Source organism: Acartia tonsa, chromosome 14 (genome assembly GCF_053477335.1).
Source record: "Acartia tonsa isolate MP-2025a chromosome 14, ASM5347733v1, whole genome shotgun sequence".
NCBI lineage: Eukaryota > Metazoa > Arthropoda > Copepoda > Calanoida > Acartiidae > Acartia > Acartia tonsa.
This window is the reverse complement of record NC_137273.1, coordinates 5,646,299-5,668,707: the sequence shown is the minus strand read 5'-3', so window position 1 is coordinate 5,668,707 and position 22,409 is coordinate 5,646,299. Positions and strand designations below refer to the sequence as shown.

At 29.5% G+C, this 22,409-nt stretch overlaps 1 protein-coding gene across 31 annotated transcripts in view; it reads right to left on the bottom strand.

Moving 5' to 3' along the window:
- The window catches only part of brp (ELKS/RAB6-interacting/CAST family member bruchpilot), a 144,722-nt gene that overhangs the window by 51,427 nt on the left and 70,886 nt on the right, over positions 1 to 22,409 (bottom strand). For all 31 annotated transcript variants that reach the window (XM_080148283.1, XM_080148266.1, XM_080148271.1 and 28 more), the window contains 10 exons: positions 18,468 to 18,529; positions 15,486 to 15,548; positions 14,228 to 14,318; positions 12,191 to 12,253; positions 9,037 to 9,099; positions 8,454 to 8,600; positions 7,935 to 8,045; positions 5,132 to 5,254; positions 4,795 to 4,853; positions 2,801 to 2,879 (listed from right to left, as the gene is read on the bottom strand). In XM_080148283.1, coding sequence (XP_080004409.1) covers positions 2,801 to 2,879; positions 4,795 to 4,853; positions 5,132 to 5,254; positions 7,935 to 8,045; positions 8,454 to 8,600; positions 9,037 to 9,099; positions 12,191 to 12,253; positions 14,228 to 14,318; positions 15,486 to 15,548; positions 18,468 to 18,529 — 861 coding nt within the window. The remainder of the gene's footprint in view (positions 1 to 2,800; positions 2,880 to 4,794; positions 4,854 to 5,131; positions 5,255 to 7,934; positions 8,046 to 8,453; positions 8,601 to 9,036; positions 9,100 to 12,190; positions 12,254 to 14,227; positions 14,319 to 15,485; positions 15,549 to 18,467; positions 18,530 to 22,409) is intronic.

Below are 22,409 nucleotides of genomic sequence, written 5' to 3'. Positions count from 1 at the left end.
AATCTAAATCATCTTATCAAAACGAAGGACACCCAAAGAAAATTATTGTTCCTATTTATAAAAAAGTTATTTCTTGGTTGTTACTGATCTGCTTATGAAGATGATTATCCTTGTTTATTAAACAATAGTTACTTCGCCCCTAACCATAGGAAGGGGGGTTCAAAAGTCATTTGCGAAAGTAAATCCAATTTCAAGATCTTTGCCTTCATATGATTAAAATATCATATAATGGTCTTTTATGAAATAAGTAAAAATAATAATCTTTCCCAAAATGTAACTGGTTCAATGATTATTTCTCTTATTATTATTTTTTAATATGACTGATATTCCCAAAAAAGGAAACTATATAAAAATATTGTGACTCTTATTACAAATGGAAATTGGTTAGCTTTGCTGAAGAAGACAAGGTGTCTAAAAAAAATTTCTTTCGTAGTTTTCATAAAAATTTTTTTTGGTGTTATAGTCAATTTATAACAAAATCTCTTTTGCTTACATGTAATTCTTACTAAATAAACTTTACTTTTAGATAATAGAATTCAAAGTAATTTTTTGGACACACTACGCCATATAATTTGGTATGTAATGAAAATATTGGGGGAAAAGTGCATTTCTTGTTTCAGAAACAGCAATATCAAGTTAATACAACTCTTAAAAATATATTAAAAAATAAAGATTTAAATATTAACCAAAAAGGATTCCTTCATCCATTTAAATTCTTATTCTTTTCGAATATTTCAAACCGTGTGAGGGATTTTCTATCACATAATTTAAACTGTGGATTGATGGGACTCTTGGGAACCTAACCATACGGGGATTAATCTTACCCAGCTTAACCTAGATAAACTTAAATCTAATGATAATTGTAAATGGGTACAATTCTATGTTTCTTAACTTTAAATATTTGTCTGAAATGATCTATTATGTGTCCAAATTTTCATGATAATGTACCAACTTTTCAAATTTTCATCTTTTTTCATAATATTAAAACAAAAGCTAATGAACAATGGAAATTTATTAAAACTCATTTTTTTTGTGTAATTAAAAACAGTCAAAAGAAGTATAGACAATAAGATAAAAGTTCTCCAAATAATACCCCTCAATTTTTCTTTCGAAACAGTCAACCCCCCCTCATAAAAATAAATTAACCTGATAACATGAAATTTTTTTATTCAAAAAATAAAATATTTGGTGAGAGACTGCGTGCTTTACAAGAAGTTAAAGGGATAATGCCAGTTTTTATAATAAAATTTCATCAAAAAGGCACTTCTTTCAAATAAAATGAACGTTATTAGATTTTGTTTTTTTTTGACAGAGAATTTTTTTATCTCTGAAATATTTCTTAAAGTTTTTATTAAAATCATTGTTAAGATTTTTGTTGTTAAAGTTGTAAACTAGAGTAGTTGTTTTATCCTTGAAGTAAAAAAAGAAAACATTTGTTCATAGTACACAAAGATGAAATTAAAAGAAAGTAAAAATAAGAATCAATAGGATGGTTAGGGGGGGGGAGGGTGAGTATAAAATATTCATAATTGGGTAATGATACAATTGTAAACCCTTTGCAAGCATCTTAAAATTGCATCAAAAACAAAAATATTTGATAGATAAATATCCTCTGTCTATAGTTATAAAGTCCAAGTAATGAAACTTTATAGAACACGCTCTGCGCGAGTTAAAAATGCCTAATTTCCATTTTGCATTCACAAGATAATGCTAAAATATTCTTTCAAGGAAAAGAAAAACATTTTCTTTCATAGGACAATGGACGATAAAGGAGCTTAAACCAAAAGTATTCTTTAGAAATCTGTGTTTCATAGATTGCATTTTTTTAGGATTGTAAATCATTAAACCTGCACAGTAGCCATCCTTAAAAAGAGGTGGGGGAAGGTCTTCCAAATGTCATGATGTTAAGTTTTATAAAATCAAATTTAGATAGTGTTCTGGCCATGGCATCCCCATAAACCTATTAAACTCCCCAACAATTGATTCCTCGGCCTACTTCCAAGAAAAACTTTGATAAATTGTGTAAATTTTGAATGTAAATGTTTAGGAATACAAAATATTAAAATTTCTATGGACAGACATTTGTAATCTAGAATATAAATAAAATAATAAAAAAGAAAAAAATCCTTTAATAAATTTATTACTTATTTATATTTTTTGTTTTTGTTTTTGGGTAACAGTGTAACTTAAGTCCCCTCCCTATGATATTTAAGAGAATATGAATCTTGTTTTATGCAAAACAATAAAACAAAAAAAAAAATTTTTTTGCTGCGTTACTTATAAACACAAAGTTCCAATTTAAACAATAATTTCAATTTTCATTATATAACTTTTCCTGCAAAAGAAATAAAAAAAAATATGTTCAAATAGTTTTTCACAGAAAAAAAGAAACAAAGTTAAGTAAGAAAAAGAGTTAAAAAAAACAAGTCCATTTTAATTTTAGCTGTAAAATTGGCCCAACTTTTTGTCATTTACAGCTGAAGTAAGAATAAAACTCCTCAATTTTGAATCATTCTTAAAAGTTATTTTTTTAGTTTTTTTCGGTAGAGTTGGAATGATTAAAAATCGAGGAGCATATTTTTGAGAAATAAAATAAGTCCTGTGTAAAAAGTTAAAAATATGACCATTACTCGAAACTGTGTGTTTGTACATTTTAAATCTTTGGAGATACTAATTTTCATAAACTTTTTACCATTTTTCGTAATGTATTATTGGATAAAAAGCTTATAAAAAATAGTCAACTTGATTAAAATGTACAAAAAAATAGTTTATGATATTGGTCATTAAAAGTAAAAATTACCTTTTCATAATCTACTTGGAGCTTCTCATTTTCATACAAGTATTTGCTCTTAGTTTGGTCGGCTCTGTCAATTTCTCCCCTGTGACAAATAGACATTATTAAAATCCTTATAATAAAGTAACAGGATTTGTGTATGTCTGTGTGTCTGTACCAGGTTCTCCATAACAGGGTAGATTCTCAGAGGTCCTGGGAAGGTTTATAACTATTTGGGAGGGGGGGGGGTACCACCAACCTCACCAGAGAAATCGACATTAATAAAAAAAATTGCCGCCCTGCGGACATTTTAGCAATTAGCTAAAAACACTTACACCATCTAGAATGGGGTTTTCCTATCCAGTTTTTTGTTTAGGAATATCATTCTCATTTAAACATAAACTCATTTTTATGCTAAAATGTGGTTTAATTTTGGTTTTTAATTTTCATTTATTTCTCCGAAGTAGTCATTTTTTCCCCGAGGTAATTATGCTTTCTTTTAGTAATTAATAAAAATTATTAAATCTTCCAAAAAAAATTTAAAATCTTCAAAAAAAATTTCAAAAATCTTCTAAAAATACTTTCTCAGATTTTCATATAAATATGACTGTATAGACATGGGAACTTCAGTCGTGTGAGGCTTGTGGTGCAGAACCAAGATTCTGTTAACCGGTTGGCATGCTCGGGGGAAAAAATTACTACCTAGGGGATAAAAATGATACCAGGGAAAAAAATGACTACCTCGGGGAAATAAATGACTACCTCAAGAGAAAAAAAGAATATTTACATCCACTATTTAAGGGGTCATTTATGTGAGAATGATATTTTTAGTAAATCGCTTAATTTTAAAATAGATTGAAAAGAAACAATTTTACGTGTCCCCAGAGGCTTAAAGGCTTAGGGGCGTAGCCGCTAGTGAAGTACATGTTACTAAAGAAATTGGACGGTAACATTTCATTGTATATTAAACTGGCTTGTAATAAGTAATAAACACGATATCTACTTCAATAGCTTAAAATCTTTAGGGACTTTCATTAAATCTTGATTAAGTATTACAAACCATCATTTCCTACTTGTCTACAAATTTTTCATTTTTAACTCACAAATAGGGTAATTTTGTTTATCGTAATAAAGGTATTTTCATCCTTTTTTACATTTTTAACATTTTTTTCGCATAATTTTGTTACATTCATGAAGATTATTCTAATCTAAAAGTTAAATGAAATTGAAAATTTTAGCTCTTTAAGAGTTTTTATAAAGTTTTAAATAAAAAAACGAGCCATGAAGTTTGCTCCAAAAGAGATATGCATAACAACATTTTCTAAATATTCAATTTATTTTTGCGCGGCTGCTCCTTAACTGAAGTATATCCGTATGTAACTTCGTCCCAACGTTAGAGTAAGATAGTAAAAGTGTCTATATCATATTCCTGTATTAAAGGGTTTATATATGAATACCTATACTCCAAGTTCTTTTTCCTTAGCAAATATTTTATCCCTTTTTTTATCGGTTTGTCAATAAGAACTTTCCTGCAGTATATTCAATATTGCTGTTTATATTTATGAATTCAGCATTTATCAAATGCTACGCAAATGTCAAACTGTTCCAAATATGTCTTTTATTCTCTTTTTATGACGAGTTTTCATAAACTTTTCATATACGCGAAGCTTTTCTACGCTATTGCTGTACATCCGTCTGTAACTTTAGTTGTAAATGATAGAGACAAGAAGAAAAATATTGTGGGCTGGGGGGGGGGGGGGGTGGTAGAGGGAAATTAATGCCCGTTCACCATAAATACTCTTATTACCCCCTCTATTGAGATTTTGTACACCTTCCCCCTCACCTTTCCAAAACGTTCGATTTTACACCAAGCATGAACTTAAATATGTTGATTTTTAGGCTATTTAAAATTAGATAACTTACAGGAATTTAAAAATGTTTGGATGTATTTAATAATTACATATAGACAGACGATCAGACATCCGTAGTTAAAAAGTTGAGTTTTCTAATAAAATATTTACCTAAATGCTTCGATATCCTTTTCATACTTCGCCTTCAATGATTTCATATCTTCTAGTTCCTAAAATAAATAAAATATCATAATCAAAATCTAAAATTTTTGTATTAAATGAACATTAAGAGCTTTAAATAAAAAAAAATGACCAGTAAGGTTTTTGCTGTCTATTAGGCTATTTGAAATATGGTAATTTACTAGCGCAGGTATTTAAGTTAGTCAGTCCGTATGTCACTCTGTTAAATACAAAGATAGTACTTTAGTCCAAAAGGTTTCAAGATTTTTTTGTCGTATTTTCATAAATATTACTTTTCTTAAAGAATCGTAGCAACTCTAAAACTCACCTTGAGTGTACGTTCATGTTTCTCCTTGACCTTCTCTACCTCAACCCTGGCCCTGCCGAGCTCCTCCTCCAGCTTGTCCTCGTTGTCCTGGTACTTACCCATGCGGGACGCGAACCTTTCAACCTAAAAACAAAGATAACTGTCAAGTAGTTTAAAAATAAACAGTAAAAATTTCAATAAGAAAGACGATTTAATTTTTCTTTTTAACCCTAAAAAAATTAGTTTTTATCTGTATATAGATTTATTTTGATAAAACAATTACAGCATAATATTTTTCACTAGTATTTTTAAAAAAGAAAATAACATTTTCCACCAAAAACTTCACCGGTTCTATATGAGAGAAAAGTTGTCCACATAATGCCTTTATTTCGCCCCGAAACCGACTATATTTTTTTTTATTTTTGTATTTGCTTTTCTATAAAAATATACAATAAACAAGGATGACAACATCCATAAAAGCGAAGCACTGAAACGGTAGGACAAACGGACATGAACACTTATAAAGTGTCAGAACTGAATAATCAGAATATAAATGTATAAGAGTCGAAGCAAAATTGTAAGTAAATTGTTTATGGACATACTTACATATTTAGAACTTGATTATAGAGTTGCTTCGCTTATAACATTATACTTTGTTGTCCCAGGAATCAATATACCAAAAATCAGTTCAATCGGATGATTAGATCACATAAAAATTTGTTGTTAAAAAAAGTAAAAAAATCGACATGTTTAAAATGGACGTACGGACATTTTGGTAATTTAGAGTTGCTACGCTTTCTAAATCGTACCTAACTACTAAAGGAATCACCATGCAAAATTTGAAATCGATAGGACAATTCTAACATGCCTAAATTAACGAAAAAAGCTATCCGTTACGGACGGACGGACGAACGGACGGGCCGACCCTAAATATAGAAAAGCTTCGCTTTTAATGTATGGTATGTAATTATAAGAGTGTAAGATAAGTGTGCTCTTATAAAATATGTAGGCTGGTCTGAGATAAGAGCAATGGAAAGGTTATTCATAAACACACAGACATACACTCTTCAAAACAAAATTTAAATCTCGTAAAACTTTTTTAACTGTCGTCTTTGAAAATAAAAACAAAATGTAAACAAAAATAAATGTAATTAAGTTACTATTGTTAGAGGTTTAATTCTATTATGATCTTATTCGAATGGCATGTCGATTGGGTAATACATTTTTAGTAAAGTTTTTCTCGTATTCATTCGAATCCGGTGGATAGGAACCGGTTCTCATCCATACAAAAAACTAAGCTGTTTATAATACGATGAAAGAAATAACTATTCTGGTGAATATTTGTTTGTGTATTTTTGTAGGTGTATGTGTGTAGAAGTGGGTAAGGGGGAGGGGAGAGGTAAACCCAATAATTGGTAATGGTTCTTCTTTATTATGCATTATAGATCATTTATCTTTCTATTCATCTATATGTTTATGTATCTTCTTGTATGTTTATCTTTCTATCAAATGATTACCCATCAGGCCATTTTTATAGTAAGTATTGTTATTCTTTATTATGCATAATAAATTAGCAATCTATCTGTTTATCATTTGTATATCAATCAAATTTTTTATACATCTTAATATCATATCATTTTTAGAGACATAGAGCTCAAAAATCTAAACTTTACTTACAAGCTTTTGTTCTTCAAGTACACTTAAATCTTGTTAGTGTTTATATTATTATATTTTATTATTCACTACCACATAATTTTCTAGTGTTTCATAACGCAAAATTTCATGATAAAGATTAGTACAAAAAACAGGCCATGATTTATCTATGAATTTTTTTGAACTTTTAGATTATAAAAATATAAGGACTTATAGATGAGCTAAAAAATTAAAGCCAAATACTGTGTACTGGAATATCAAAATTTACCCCTTAACATTTAACAGAGAGAGGGGGGGGGGGGCTTGGCTGTTGCATTTGTAATAATAAGCAGTTCTGATTATATGATACATGTACGAAAGTGAATACACACTACATCTCCAATAAGTGTGGAGAATCAAGATGAATGTATTTTTCTAATAATAGATACACAATATAAACAAGACCATATTAATAGGTGGATAGATAAACAGATAGATTCATATGAAATTTATAAAAAAAATAAAAGCGGGGGAAATCGAATTTACTCGGTAAGTATTGGATATTTACCGAAAAGTAATATAAATGTATTAAAGACGATTCTATTTGACCTAAAAAGAACCTAAAAGCATGTTTAATACATGATGCTAAACTTTAAAGTTAGATACAACAAAAAATAATAGTGTTTTGGAATAGGAAATGAGGTATTACAATTAAAAGTTCTTGGTTTATAAATTAATTGTTTATTCAGCAATACGCCAAAAAAATAGATCTAAGATACTCTAATAGAGTAAGGATAAAAAATGTCTATTTGAAAAAAAATAGAATGTACATTAAATAACCCTATACATAGTAATCTATTTTTGAACCTAACTGGTTTAGGTAAACTTTTGTTTAAAACTATGTTAACAGGTTCAGAGTATACATAAAAAATTGTAACCTATTTTCTATTTTTGGAATGTTAAAACAGTGCGAGATGGGTGGGGGGGGGGGAGATTATCCATCTTGGAGCAAAATTGCTCCTAAAAATATGACGTAGAAGTCAATTTCATTGCAGAATAGATTTTTTTTAAAGTTAAGAAAAAAAATACAAAAGTAAGATTCCTAATTCTTGGAAACAAGTAAGTTTATAGAGATCGCAATAATAAAAAACATTATTGAGCAACTGCGCTACAAAAAAAAATGGTTGCTTACCTCTGCTTCAAGGCTGGCGGTTTCTGACTTGTATTTTTCCAGCTCTGAGTAAACCTTTCTCAGCTCCATCTGACATTTGTCGTGCTTGTCATACAACTTCTCTAATTCAACCTAAAAAAGGACAATTTTTTTAGAGAAAGTATTTACGGGTTTTTTACAGGAATCACAAGCACACGTTTTTTAAACATCTTTAGTGGATGCAGTGCAGATTTAGGACGAAAGACATGTATTTTTTTTATCATAATATCAATTTAATCATAATCATAATAAGACAGAGGCAAATTATAGGATGTAAATTAATTTTATAAAAACTGTTATACTAAACACATTCTCAATGCCTTTCACAACGCAATCACAAAATAACAGTGACAAAAAAGCTTACATGTCCACTTTTAGACCTATTCATAGCCGTTTACTGTTAATTTCTAACTCTTGTATTTTGTGAGATAGAAGAAGTGTTACAAATAAGAATTTTCCTGATTACTTCCCCCCAACCCTTCTTTAAGGATTAAATGTTACCTGTAGCCTGGCAACCTCTTCCTGAGACTTCTCCAGTGCCTGGTTGGCTTTGCCATGTTGGCTTGTCATCCTCTCCAGGTCGTACTGCAGCTTGTCAGCCTCAGCCTGAACCTTATCCTTCTCCAGACTCACCTTGCGCAGGTCAGCCTAAAAATGCCGCGTTGTTTTTTGTGAAAACACTTTCGTGGATTTTCTCAAAAAATATTTTGTGGATTTATAAAATCATATCATACAATGTCAATTCGAAAAAATTAAAACTGGGATATGCGAATGGAGCCTAAAATTGGGTAAGTTATAAATATCTCGGAAATTATTGATTTGTCTTCCTTTTGCCTTTCACTTTAAATAATGAATAGGGTCGGGAAATTGTCCTCAAAAGAAAACATCTACTTAAAAATATCACTTTTTTCTAATTGCATTCTATTCTTTGGTGATAGCAATAACAAAATATATCTTTATTCGCCGAGTAAAAATGTACAAGTAGTATTTTGCAGAACTAAGTTTAGTTTTAAAAGAAAAGCTTAGTAATAATCATTGGTATCATAAACCCAAATGAATATTATTGAGACAAAACTGATACTACCTGAGATTTATCATATCTTTCCCTGACCATCTCCAGATCAAACTGTGCCCTCTCCAAATCATCCTAAATCGTATATTTTTGTCAACATAATTCTTATTTAAAAGTAACAGGATGTTTATCTGTCTGTGATTACTGATGGATCTTGCTATTAGCTGAACCGATAGGGCGCTCCTTTACAAAGTAGTTTTTAAAGGAGAGTACAATTCCACGTTTTTAACCTATGTTCCAACTAGCAATCTTCAAATATTTCAATAATTTTGATCTCTTTAAGGGATAATTTGTTTATCATCATCATCATCCATATACCAATCATTTTCTTATACCTTAACATCCCAAGTTAGCACAAAGAATCCGAACGGAAGGTGAAATTATTAGTACTCCACATTCAAAAAAGAGATTCTCTCAAGCCTTTTGTAGTAACATTGACAGTAATGCAGTATAGTGTACTACAAATTATTCATAACATATGGGATATAAAGGATAGGTCAATAGGAATAAAGTTTCTTGGCGATGATATTTATAAGAGGAAGATATTTAGCAATTGTCTGTATTTTTGCCGTATTTTAGACTTAGAATGAAAGAATGAATGAGTTGATTAACTATTCTTAGCATGGCCAATTTTTACGATGTTTAAATGAGATAGGACATATCACAATTAAGACATTCTAGAGAACAGTTTTCCTCTCAGTGTGCCTCACAAGCATAGAACTCCACACATTATTTTGAGATGAATTATAAATTAGAAAGGTTTATAAGGTAGCGGGAGGGGGGTTATTTCTTTATTCCCTGTGCCCTTACCCTATCCAGCCTAAGCAAACATTAACAACGAGAAATATGGAAGCTAGGAGCTTTGAAGAAAATCGCCATAAAAAGATGTGAATTAAACATTTTATTATTGGCTCTTCTGGAAGGAATGTTAAACAACATTTGCCTAACCCTGAATTCCTGATAATAATATATTACATGTGTGGTGGTAGTAGTTGCTTTGTGCACCAATATCTGCAAAATTTTGTTTTTCAGGGATCTAAAGGGATAAGATAATGGACAATAGATTTATGTACATCGTTAATGATAGTAAACAAAATCATTACAACCTCTGTAGATTTAAGAACTATAGTGCTATTTTTAACCAGCTATTAAAGATTGAATAAAAGCACTAAAATTTTTAACCCAAAAAATGCAAGAACGAGCAAAAAAAAAAAAAAACTTTGGATACAGCTTGAATCCTCTACAGGAAGAATTCGAGTTAGATATTGCATGTATAACAATACCAAATATTCAAACATGCCCAACTTGCATGTTTATGTAAAACCGCATGATGAAAAATTGTTATTTTAGCAGATATTTTCAAGAAAATACAAAATATGACTTTAAAATAGCATATATTCTAAATTTGGTAACCCTTTTATCAAACAAAAAAAATAAAGTTATAATAATCTAATTTGAAATTTTTTTTGTTAATACTTAATAATTCTAAAGCTTCCAACATTTTATACCAAACTAAATTGATCTTTTTTTGCTGTATTATGTAACAACTATATTTTTTGTATTTTAAGATTTTGTTATGTGTAGATTTAGCATGTATGGGCGTTTGAAAGAGAGTAAAGAAAATAGACTGTAATGCATGTCATTTAGGACCAGTTCTATAGTTAATTTAGTGACAAAATAGCACAGTACATGTAAACCTAGGACATACTGTTATCATAGAGTGATTATCATGTAAAATTATAGTTTTAGAACCAATTTATACTCAAATCCTTTTATACTTTCAGAAACAATTCTGCTATATTTCTGTTTACCTTATTCATATTTATTTATATGTATTTCTATTTTATATTCTTTTTACTATTATTATTGTTGACCCTGCGGAGCCTATGCCTGCACTGTAGTGCCCTAAAACTGTACCCAATATAACCTGGCCTAGAGTAAAACACGACGAATTCCATTCTGTACCACTTTTGCACCACTTTTGATTCCTGTGACGTAATAAAAATGAGGGATTCTACATCTCTTTTTTGGAGGTTTTCTTTCTCACTCCTTCTCTCATCTCCCTCATTTATATGACGTCAAAGGAATCAAAAGTGGTACAGAATGTGCTTCGTCGTAAAACACTAATACACGAAAAACTATCCCCCTTTCATTTAAATTTTTGGGTAATGGAAAGAAAACGAAGTTGTGGGTTTCATCGTATTTTCACAGTAGATTTGAAAGGTTATTTTAGGTTGGGTTAGGTTTAGTAAATGTTAATGATTGCCCCGGAGGGTTAGAAAATATGCCCCGCAGTGACTAGAAATAGGTGAAAAGCTACTGTGAAACCCGCAACTTCGTTTTCTTTCCATGATCCAAATTTTTTTATCTTAAGATCTGACACTTATAGATAAATACGACTATTTTCTAATATCTTTGTCTAACTGCTTATTTGAACTGAATGTTCATATGCAAGAATAAATCTTACTGTACATTAAACTAAGCTTTTAAATTCAAACACATATTAAGTTGCTTCATATTTATCAGATAAATTGCTTGTAAGATATTACAATCATCTGAATTTCTATATATTTATTTTGAAAACAGAATTAATTCATAACCATGAACATTGCACAGTTAGGGTCTTTAGAAAAATGTAGTGCAATAAAAAGAAGCCTGGGAGGCGAAAACACCCAATAAACCATAGACTTCGTCCTAGATTGGTATTATATTGCAATAAAACTAACTATCTCATGAAGTTTTTGTTGTAACCCTGATTCTGTAAAGCTAGGATTCAGTTGCACACGAGGACTCGAAGTGAGAATTCTTAAAGAATACCTTTTTTAAAGCTTTCCCGCAAACCTCAATGAAAGCTACTCAATTTTTACACCACCCTTGCCTCATTGAGTATGACATGTGTTCATGGGTGATGTAAACATATGATTTAATTTCCATGGTTTTAGTTTCCTAGCTTCCTACAGATCTTTCTCCCTACAGAGGAGCGCTATAGTAATTTGACAAAAGCATGCAGAATAGGGGTGTATTCAACTCCTTGGCTATATTGAGAGGTGTTCACCCATCTTCACCTCCCTCCCTCCCTCGATTTTGATTATAGGATGATTTGTGATTCTCTTTACTATCTGATAATCAAACCATATATTGATCAATCTATCTTTAAATTATTTACCTTGAGTTTGATTTCCAGATCTTTTGTATTTGCCAGTTCACTGGAAACACTGTTGTACTTATCCTAAAAAGAGTAGAAAATTAACTTATTTTTCTTGTAGTCCACCATATTAAATCTGTTGACGAAGCCTAAAATACATAACTTTTGCACCACATCGTCTTCCTGTGACGTCATATTCTCATTTTTAGGAATTTTCTTTCCCACTTCTCCTCTCATCTCCCTCATTTTATGACGTCACAGGAAGATGACGTGGTGCAAAAGTTATGTATTTTGGGCTTCGTCAATCTGTTGTAAGATGTGTAAGAATATTATAGATTATTTTAGAAATTATCCAAAAAAAACAGTAAAAAATAAAGTTTATTTTTTCTTAACGAAAAACCATTTACATATCCACCGACAATCAGGGAGGGAGGGGACATTGGAGTATAAATTATACTGGTTCACAAAGGTTTCTTAACATATATCCTCATTCGTTGGCTTAAAAAACTTAAGGTCCTTTTCTTGAATATTGATTAGTTAGTTCAAACTTATCAACATATAATCTTCAATCTTAAATAAAAGATAATTTTATTTACAAACATTGGGAATGTACAGTACATAGATTTATCATGTTAAAAAATGAATCCCCACTCCATCCCAAGAAGTTTTTAAATTTGAAAAGTTAAGAAAAATGATGTAGTAAAGATTAAAATTTTAAAACCTATGACGTTGCAGACACAAAAGAACAAATATAGAAAGTTTTTATACATTTTAAAATAAAATTGAAGTCTTTTAAATATTTACTCTATTCTGTATTTAAATTAATATCTTTTTTAGTAGCGAAGCTACTCTATAATTCACTATGTCCGTCCGTCAGTCCGTCAGTCCGTCCGTCCGTCAGTCCGTCAGTCCGTAACGCTATGGGGGAAATGGGATTTACTCAGCTCCTGTAAAAGATAGAATGCTGAAATTTTTTGACAACATTCCCATCATTAAGGAGCACAATTGACTATAAAACATCATTGGCGGTCGGACCGCTTTTTAGCAGGTTTTAGGCTATTTTTATATTTTTCACATTTTTCTCCATATCTTCAGTGTTTATGGTCCGATTTTCAAAATTTTTTTAGTTATAGATATCAAAATTAAATTTCCCGTCGTTTAAAGAAAACAACGATGAAGGACAGACTGCCTTTTTAGCAGGTTTTAGGCTATTTTTATATTTTTCACATTTTTCTCCATATTTTCAGTGTTTATGGTCCGATTTTCAAATTTTTTTCAATTATTGATATCAAAATTAAATTTCCCGTCTTTTAAAGAAAACAACCATGACGGCCAGACTGCCTTTTTAGCAGGTTTTAGGCTATTTTTATATTTTTCACATTTTTCTCCATATCTTCAGTGTATATGGTCCGATTTTCCAAATTTTTTAAGTTAAGGATATAAAAATTTAATTTTCTGTCGTTTTAAGACAACAACCATAGCGGCCAGATTGCTTTTTATCAGGTTTTTGGCTATTTTTATATGTTTTACATATTTCCTCATATCTTTGTTTTTTTATCCAACTTTTTCGGGATATCAGGATCAAAATATCTTTCCCCATTATTATGTGCATCTTTAATGTAATTTACTTTGACCATCGTCATCATACAAAATAAAACAAGGTTTCATGTTTATTTTATCCAATAAATCTATTCTTGATTTTAATAAATACCCTTTAAATCTACTTGTACGTATTCCCATCTATGATTTTTGTGCTTCGCTACTTATGGATGTTGTCATCCTTGTTAGACAAAATGATAGACATTTATTTATTTTTGTATCTCCAATTTCAAAGAAAATATGGAGGACATACGCCGGATAATGGACTAAAAATAAATCTTCCCCCAAACTATATAAGCCAATATTAACCTAGAGTGGTTTAAAATTATCTTAGGGAAAAAAAGATTAATTACCAATTCTCTCGATTCCCTCCCCCCCCCCCCCCCCCCACCAATGAATTTAAATCTTCCAAGGTAATCAATACTTTATTAGGAGAGATAAATTCATTGTTCTGTTTACCTGAAGACTGTTAAATTCTTCCATCAATTTCTTATAATCTTCCTTCTGCTTGCTACAGATCATTGTCGACTTCTCAAGCTCCATACTTAATCTAAAGTTATAAAAATAAGTAAAATTACTACATAGCAAGGGTCCTATGACAAACGTGGGAGTCACAAATGTCGGAATAGACATTTAACTAAAACTAAACACTAAACTATTTCAAACCATCTTATAGATTTTTTTAATGAATAACCCCTGCTGGGGGTGGGGGCAATTTGAATGTTCATATGCTAACCTATCTTTTAAGTTCTATTATGAAAACTTCATAAAAGTAGACAAACAAACACTCTTATGCTTTTAAATCCAAATATTTATTTAATAATGATTTTTCTAAGAACCTAATTCAACAAGAAAACTTTGAAATATTCGTAGCTTAATTCTTGAAAAATATGCCAAGTTTCTCTGAAATTTATAATGGTGTAAAATAAAAATATTTTTGTCTGTACAAAACTGAAACTCATGTCTTACAAATATAAAACAAGGATAAGATATTATTTGATAGCTCAGCTTAAATCATGAATAAGCAATAATAGGTAAGTAAAATGAATTTAATTTATACCATGTCGTTTTCAAAATATAAAATTTAATTTCTTATGGTATATAAAACTAATAAGAATGGATAAAGAATCATATATATTTTGGTCACAGAGTAGCTATTAGATGTATAGTATAAATCAAAAACAAATATTATCATGTAATTACTGAAAAGAATTTGAAAGTCATGGCTGCAATTTAGATTTATCTTTAGGAGATATCAATATTTTGATTTTTTTATATATTATATGTTAAGTTTTCCTTTTACATTTCATGCTTAATTTTAAATCCATCTCTGTAAAAATCTATGAATTTCCACCAAATTGTAATAAAGTTATTGTAAATATTCTTGATCAATCTTTCTATTATCTATGAATCAATCTATTATCTACAGACCTATATATCTATAACTTTAAGTTAGGGCCAGCAATTCACCAATCACTGAATCTGAAGTCTGTAAAAGGATAATCAAACCATATATCCAGTATCTATATATATTCATCTATCCTTTTATCCCATATTAATTTATCCATATACATTTCTTCTTTAGTATGAGATCCACCTAGCTCTGTTAAGCGTTTATCCATCCATCCTTCTGATTATATACATAAGTGTCTATCTAACTATCTGTCTATCTATCTTTCTATCTATCCAAGCAACTATCTATCCATAATTTACATACCTTTCTTGTTCAGTTTGAGATCCATCTAACTTGCTCTGCAGTCTATACAAGTCACCTTGACATCTAAACAAATTATTTTATTAGTTACATAATATACAAAATATATATCCTATTTGACAGATCAGTATTTATTTCATTATTTTCATTGTAATTTATTCCTTTTTAGAAGAAGTTTACTATTCTTTTTTGTTCTTTATTAGGATGTTTATAGAATATTTAAGTTTTAAAGCAAAATTCTTCTGTTTGTCTTAAATTTTGATGTAAATTTATACTTTAAGAAATATTTTTCCCTTTCTGGATTATATCAAAAAAGTAAAAATAAAGTTATGATATTATTTATTGCATTGCAGAGCAACCAAAATTTGTTGGCGGGGTTAAATCATTTTCCAATAGTTTTCTGATTTGTTGCGTGAAACTTTTGCCATAATAGTTGCTGAGCGCGTCCACCCAGTGTACACTCAAAACTCTGGGTGTAACTACAAATCCGCAAAAAAAATATTGTGAAATCTAGGAAATATGAAGAAAGGTCATTTTTAATAACTTAAACCCTACTTTCGTGCATCTTTAAAATCGACCTAACATAATCTTAGAAAATGTATTAACAACCAAGTCCGAACTATGCGCTTGGAGCATATATCAGTATTTTTAACGCATTTACATTTGCTGTGCACTCCTTACACTATATAGTGTGGAAATAGAATATCAGAATTATTAATTCAGAGGGATGTATACTTTATACCTTTTACCTCTATTTAGACTTCACAAATTGCAATTTTAAATTTGTACTGACAATCGTGACTGCAGTTTGACATTTATCATAAACATTTGTTCTTTTTTAAAGAATGCATTTAATGAATAGCTAAAAATATTAACTGTTTTGATGTCACTTCTGAGAATGTTTGCACGAAATATTACCACAACCTTTATAGCTTTTATTACTTATTTTTTAGCAAAGTTTCTTTGCTTTTTTATTCAGTTTTTTTATTAGTTATTATTCTTTTTATTATTACAGTTGGTTTTGGTTTACTTCTACATTATTTCTTCATTATCCTCCTTTTTTGATCAAAGATACTGTTATTTTTAGCTAATATTGAAAAAAATCTGCTAAAAACCAAATTCAATCTGATATAGCCAAGTTTATATATTTTTTAGGGGAGAGAGATACATTTTTTTTACTTTTACTGAAAGAAATATGTCTTTGAATGAACCAAAGTGATAATTAATTAAAGCCATCATATTTTATTTTAAGATTTGAGGAAATGTAAGATTTATCAATCCTCAGGTATCCTACCCCTGTCTTAATGTATTTTAATCATTTTCATATTTTATCATTATCATTTGATAAAATCTTCTATGTAAAAAGTTTTTGAGAATAAAAATTATAGAATTTACTAAAATAGCAGTAAGCAAATATGCAAAACTTAAGCAAGATTTAGCAATAAACAAATATTGAAATTGTCATTTCTTGCATGTTATTTTGATATGGAAGCAATGCATTATATAAATAGAAGCACTTCATTATTAAAGTTTCTGGACAATGATAGGTAATCAACCAAATTCCTCTTCAATAATATGAGTCGCTTTGTCATTTTTTTTCAAAAGCATATAGATTGTAGATTTCGTTTTAGAATTTGTGTCACTCTTTTTAGACATTTTAATTTCATTTTTTTATTCTATTAGATAGATGTTAAAAGTAGTATTTGTCGCATAGAGAAAATATTCTAGAAAAAAATATCTGTTACATCTAATAATTTTACAATTAGAATATTCCTTCCAATTTGTAAAGGCCAAATTGAAATCAGTCCTCACTGCTTTGTGCTCTAACCTCGCGTGTTCAATATCAGTGCAACTATATCTACGTGTGCTACAAACATGCAGGTCATAGTGGGGGTGCTGAGATGGACGTAACAAACTCGGCCTGGGATAAGGGTTTCTTTGTAGTGTTTTTGGTTTAAAAACTCTAAAGTTGTTTAGTGAAAAAGCTTTTTAGTGAACTCAAAACAAATAAAAAAGCTTAAATGTTGAATATTTATAATAATTTATCTAATGGTTTTAAGACTCTTAGAGGGTTGATATGTATGTATATATTTCTAAATAAAAGTGACATGAATGAAAAGACTTTTTCTTCAGTGAAACTATATTCTTAAAGATGTTTTTAAAAAAACATCAAAGGATTATGTACTATTTTACAATGCTAGATATGTATTCGATAATAACATACAAATAACAGCTATAAAACACTCGTTAAATTTTGCTAGACTTTTAAATCTTTTCTTTAAAGGTGAAAAAAAAATGTTTTTAGAAATTTTTGAGTGAAAATGATCATCAAATCTTAAATTACACTCAATTTTTAAATATATTTTAAGAAATCCGAATTATAGACATACAGACAATCAGAGTGAGTGAAACTATGCTTTATAGAAAATACGTAACTTTACAAACTATCTCAAAAAACAGCCATATGACGTCATAAAAAAGAGGGAGATGAGAGGAGAAGTGGTAAAGAAAACCCCTAAACATGATATGGATAAACTCTCATTTTTATGACGTCACATGGCTGATTTTTAAAACAATTTGTAAATTTATGAAAATACTATTATACCACATGTATGAAGCTTTATGTGTGATTACATTTACATAAACAGTGCAGATATGAAAACCAGGGAGAAAGAGGACAAGAACATAGTTTTACCCAATTAGTATAATAAAAAGATAAATTTAATGTTTTATGTTCAATTGGCATATCCTTGTCTGTGTAAAATCTAAATTATGTAAAAAGATGTATAAATTAAAAGTAATCAAACTTGATAAATATGGATCAAGATTTGATAAAATTTTGCAAACACTCGTGGTTTTATGAAACTTAGGGTATCAGTGTAATTTACAGTCCGATGTCTACTTCCTCCATGAAAAAAAAACTAAATAGCATTATAAAATAATTTGATTTAATGTAAGTTAGACTTTAGCAAAGCGTTTGTTTACCTGTCATATTTCTCCAGTAATCTGTCAAACTCCTTGTTGTTCATCTCTTTCTCCTCGCTTATCTAAAGTAGGGGAAAAAAATAATTTTTTTTTAAATTTGGTGTATTTTTATAAAAATAGCAGGATGTCTGTTTGTCTGGGTGTAGCGAAGGATCTCACTAAAATCTAAACAAATTAGATTTTTATTTGGTGGGAAGCTTCTAAATTTTGTTTTTAAACATAAATAGTATTCAAAATGAGGGATGACTCATTGTCTATCTTCCAAGAACCCTCAAGTGCTCCTAGAGGCCACTAGGAGCGAAGTCACTGGTAATAAATAAGATCAATGTCTAGATTTTAAAGGTAGGGGAATGTTTTAGTCTGCTAGGATTTAAAGAAGAGAAACTACCAAATTTTCTTTTTTGTTAATTTTTGCAAAAATATAAAATACTTGAATAAAATTTAAATAAGTTCATAAACAATTTCCAGTTCAAACTAGAATCTCTCCTATTTATTATTTTTCAATTTAATTTATTTTTAAGAGCAACCAAAATATTCAACGAAGACAAAATATTTTTTTCTAAGATTAAAATATACAAGGATAAAATGTTACATAAAGCATAGAAAATAAAAGCTACAAGAATACCCAGAAAGTTAAAAACTTGAAGATTCAGACAACATAAACATAACTATCCTATTATATAGTAAATAGTACATTTTATTGTCTTCCAAAATCTAGCCAAACATTTTAACAATTTATTTCAACATTTCAGAGACGCTTTCATTATTTGGAAAGAAAAAGTAAAAAAAATGCTGTTTTAAGGGTTTATTTTTTACTGGAGATTATTTCTTTTGTACTCACAGACATACATACATCATATTTCTATTTAAAAAGTAACATTGGTCAGCCCAATTCGGTTTGCATTAACCTCTGCATTAACACATCTGCATATTATAATAGCATATATACTATTACAGGAATCATTGTACAAATTTTAAAATCGATAGGACAATTCTAGCATGTCCAAATTGACTATAAGATGGGCGGACAGACCCTAATTATAAAAAAGCTTCGCTATTGATAAGAGGGAGTGTGAAATAATGATATTGGAGACAGATTTTGTGATTATTAAAATATGCGGTTTAAGCCTTTGGATAATGCAGTAGTGAATGCATACTAGAAATAAGAGGATTTTAAGTTAATTTCCAATGCTACTCATTTTGATGAACAGTTGTAGGATATAATATCTTGTATAACTTATACTTAACAATATTCCAATAATGACATTATGGCTACCGTCTTATGTTGATTTATTAACAGAACAAATATTGATCATTTACGATAAAATGTATAAAACCTTCTTTAAACCAATGGTCATCCTTATTTCATATTAGATAGATACATTTAGATTTTCAGAATCCAAGAACATTTGTTTGACTTCTGTAGAAGATGACTGAAGTCCCTCCACATATTATGACGTCATACTTTAGAATAACCAATGAGAGGCCAGTATAAATTTTACCATTGGTCAATTACAATGTTTACTGGCCTCTCATTGGCTATTCTATCGTATGACGTCATAATCTGTGGAGGGACTTTAATCATCTTAATGTATTACAAAACAAATATTGAGTCTGCTCCTTGCTACACAAAGGTGACGGGTTTGTTTTCTAGTGCTACTTTGAATATAGTAGTGTAGGAATGCCTTGGTAATAAGCAGGGCAAATGGATCTCAAGGTCTAATGTAATGGGCTATAAATTGATGTACACCATTACTATCACCGAATTACCTATTCTGAAAATCAAAATTATTGTTAAAAAAGTTTGGACACAGTCACACAAGTACCCAAAGTTTTGAAGCCAGCAAAGGACCGAATGTGTCTATAAAACATTGGTTACCAGTACGATTTACGGTCCAATGTCCTCAACCTCCCTAGCGGGGCCTCATTCAATGTAAATGGGAAAATGTCACAATATTGGTGAATTGAAATTTGATAGTAGAATTAGGATCACAAATATATGTGCAATATTTTCATATATTGATAGATAGATAGTTACAATGATGGATATAAAGATAGATAGATGGATAGTTGGTTAGGTGTATTAACAAAGTATAACTTTATAGAAGAATTAGGATTACAAATATATGTGCACTAGTTTCATATATAGATAGATAGATGAATTTAGATAGATAGATAGATGGAAGGATATATGGATGGATGTATTGTTAGTTAGATGAATTGATTAAAAGATAGATGCATGAATTGATGGACAGAATAATTAGATAAATAGATAGATGGGTTGTTGAATAGAAAAATATATAGATGGCTGGATGGATAGATAAATAGATAGATGGATATAATGATAGAAATGATGAATCGTTATGAAATAAGATTTTTTTTAAGATCAGAATATTTTACAAAGAGATAGATTGATAAATTTAGAAACAGTTGGGCAGATGTGTAGAACAAAAGATAGATAGGTAGATACATGAGATTCATAGATAAATAAAAGATAGATTATAGATAGATATAGAAAGAAAGAGGGGTGGTTATAATTTTTTATTTATTAAAGTTAGAACCCCAACTTTCCTAATGGAGGGCATTCACTTCAACAAGCAGTTTCATATTCGCTAAAAATCATATTAAAAATATTAAAGATATTTTTAATGATGTTAGTTAAGCAAAAGAACAAAGTTAGTTTTAGCTGTTGTAATAATTGCAGTTCTATTGATTTGATACTGTGATACTTGTGCGGTTGTAAAGGCACATCACTACCAAATGCATTGTACATTTAATACTGACTATCTTAGAAACCGGATGTTTCTATAAATGCCCTAATAATAAGACAACTTAATTTAGCGAAACGCAATTTTTATATCATGTAAAGAAAACGAAGTAGCAGGTTTTTTCACAGTAGCTTTTGATAGGTCATTTTAGGTTAGGTTAGATTAATCTTAATGATTGCCTCGCAGGGTTAGGAAATAGGTCCCGCAGGATTAAAGCTTCTCAGGGGCTGAAAATAGAAGAAAATCTACTGTAAAAATACTACGAAACTCGCTACTTCGTTTTCTTTCCATGACACTGATTTTTTTATTATTAAACAAAGAAATTTGATCAGATACAGCCCAAAACAATTTAAAAATTTGCAAGAATAGATGAAAATAATACATCAAGAAACAAATTTTTATTTAACAATGTCTGTTGTGAATAAACACTCTCAATAGATATCAATATCAAAAGAGAGTGTATTGTTAGAAATACCTTTAATATAAGCTTCAAATTGGCTTTCACATTGGTATTATGGTATTATCTTGAAAAGCAAAGCTTCTCTGCAAGAAAAGTATGTCCGTTTAGTGCCTATGTTATGAGCGCAGGGCTTTACATTAATTAATTTTAGAGAGCAATCAATATCAAAAAGAAGATATAGACAAAATAGCTTATGTAAAAATTAACCTTTCCTAAAAAGTTAACTCTAGATATTTTATGATTAAGAAAAATGTTTTATAGATGTTAAAAATTGTTTATCACGTATAGTGCAGTTAAATTTAGTTGAAGAATATGTTTTTTGGGTTTAAGGAAAGTTATTTATTAGCCTTAAAACAAAGAAACACAAATATTAAATGAATCTAATTAATTTAAAATGCTTAATATCATTATCTTTTCCAAAAAATGTTGTATTCTATATTTTCCCCAAATAATTATCTACACATGTTGCATGTAATAACCAGAAAACAGTCCAAACCTTGTGGATTTTTGTGTGCTGTTATTTTATCTACGTTTATCATTAAAATAACGATAATTTTGACCAAAGATAATAAGTCAAATCCTATAACAATGCCAAGGCAGTAACCCTCTCCCTGCCCCCCACCCCAATCTACCCAAAAATATTGTATTGTTGTTTAACAATATAACTAGATGAATATTATATCATTTTTTTGTGTATACATATTCATAATGGAA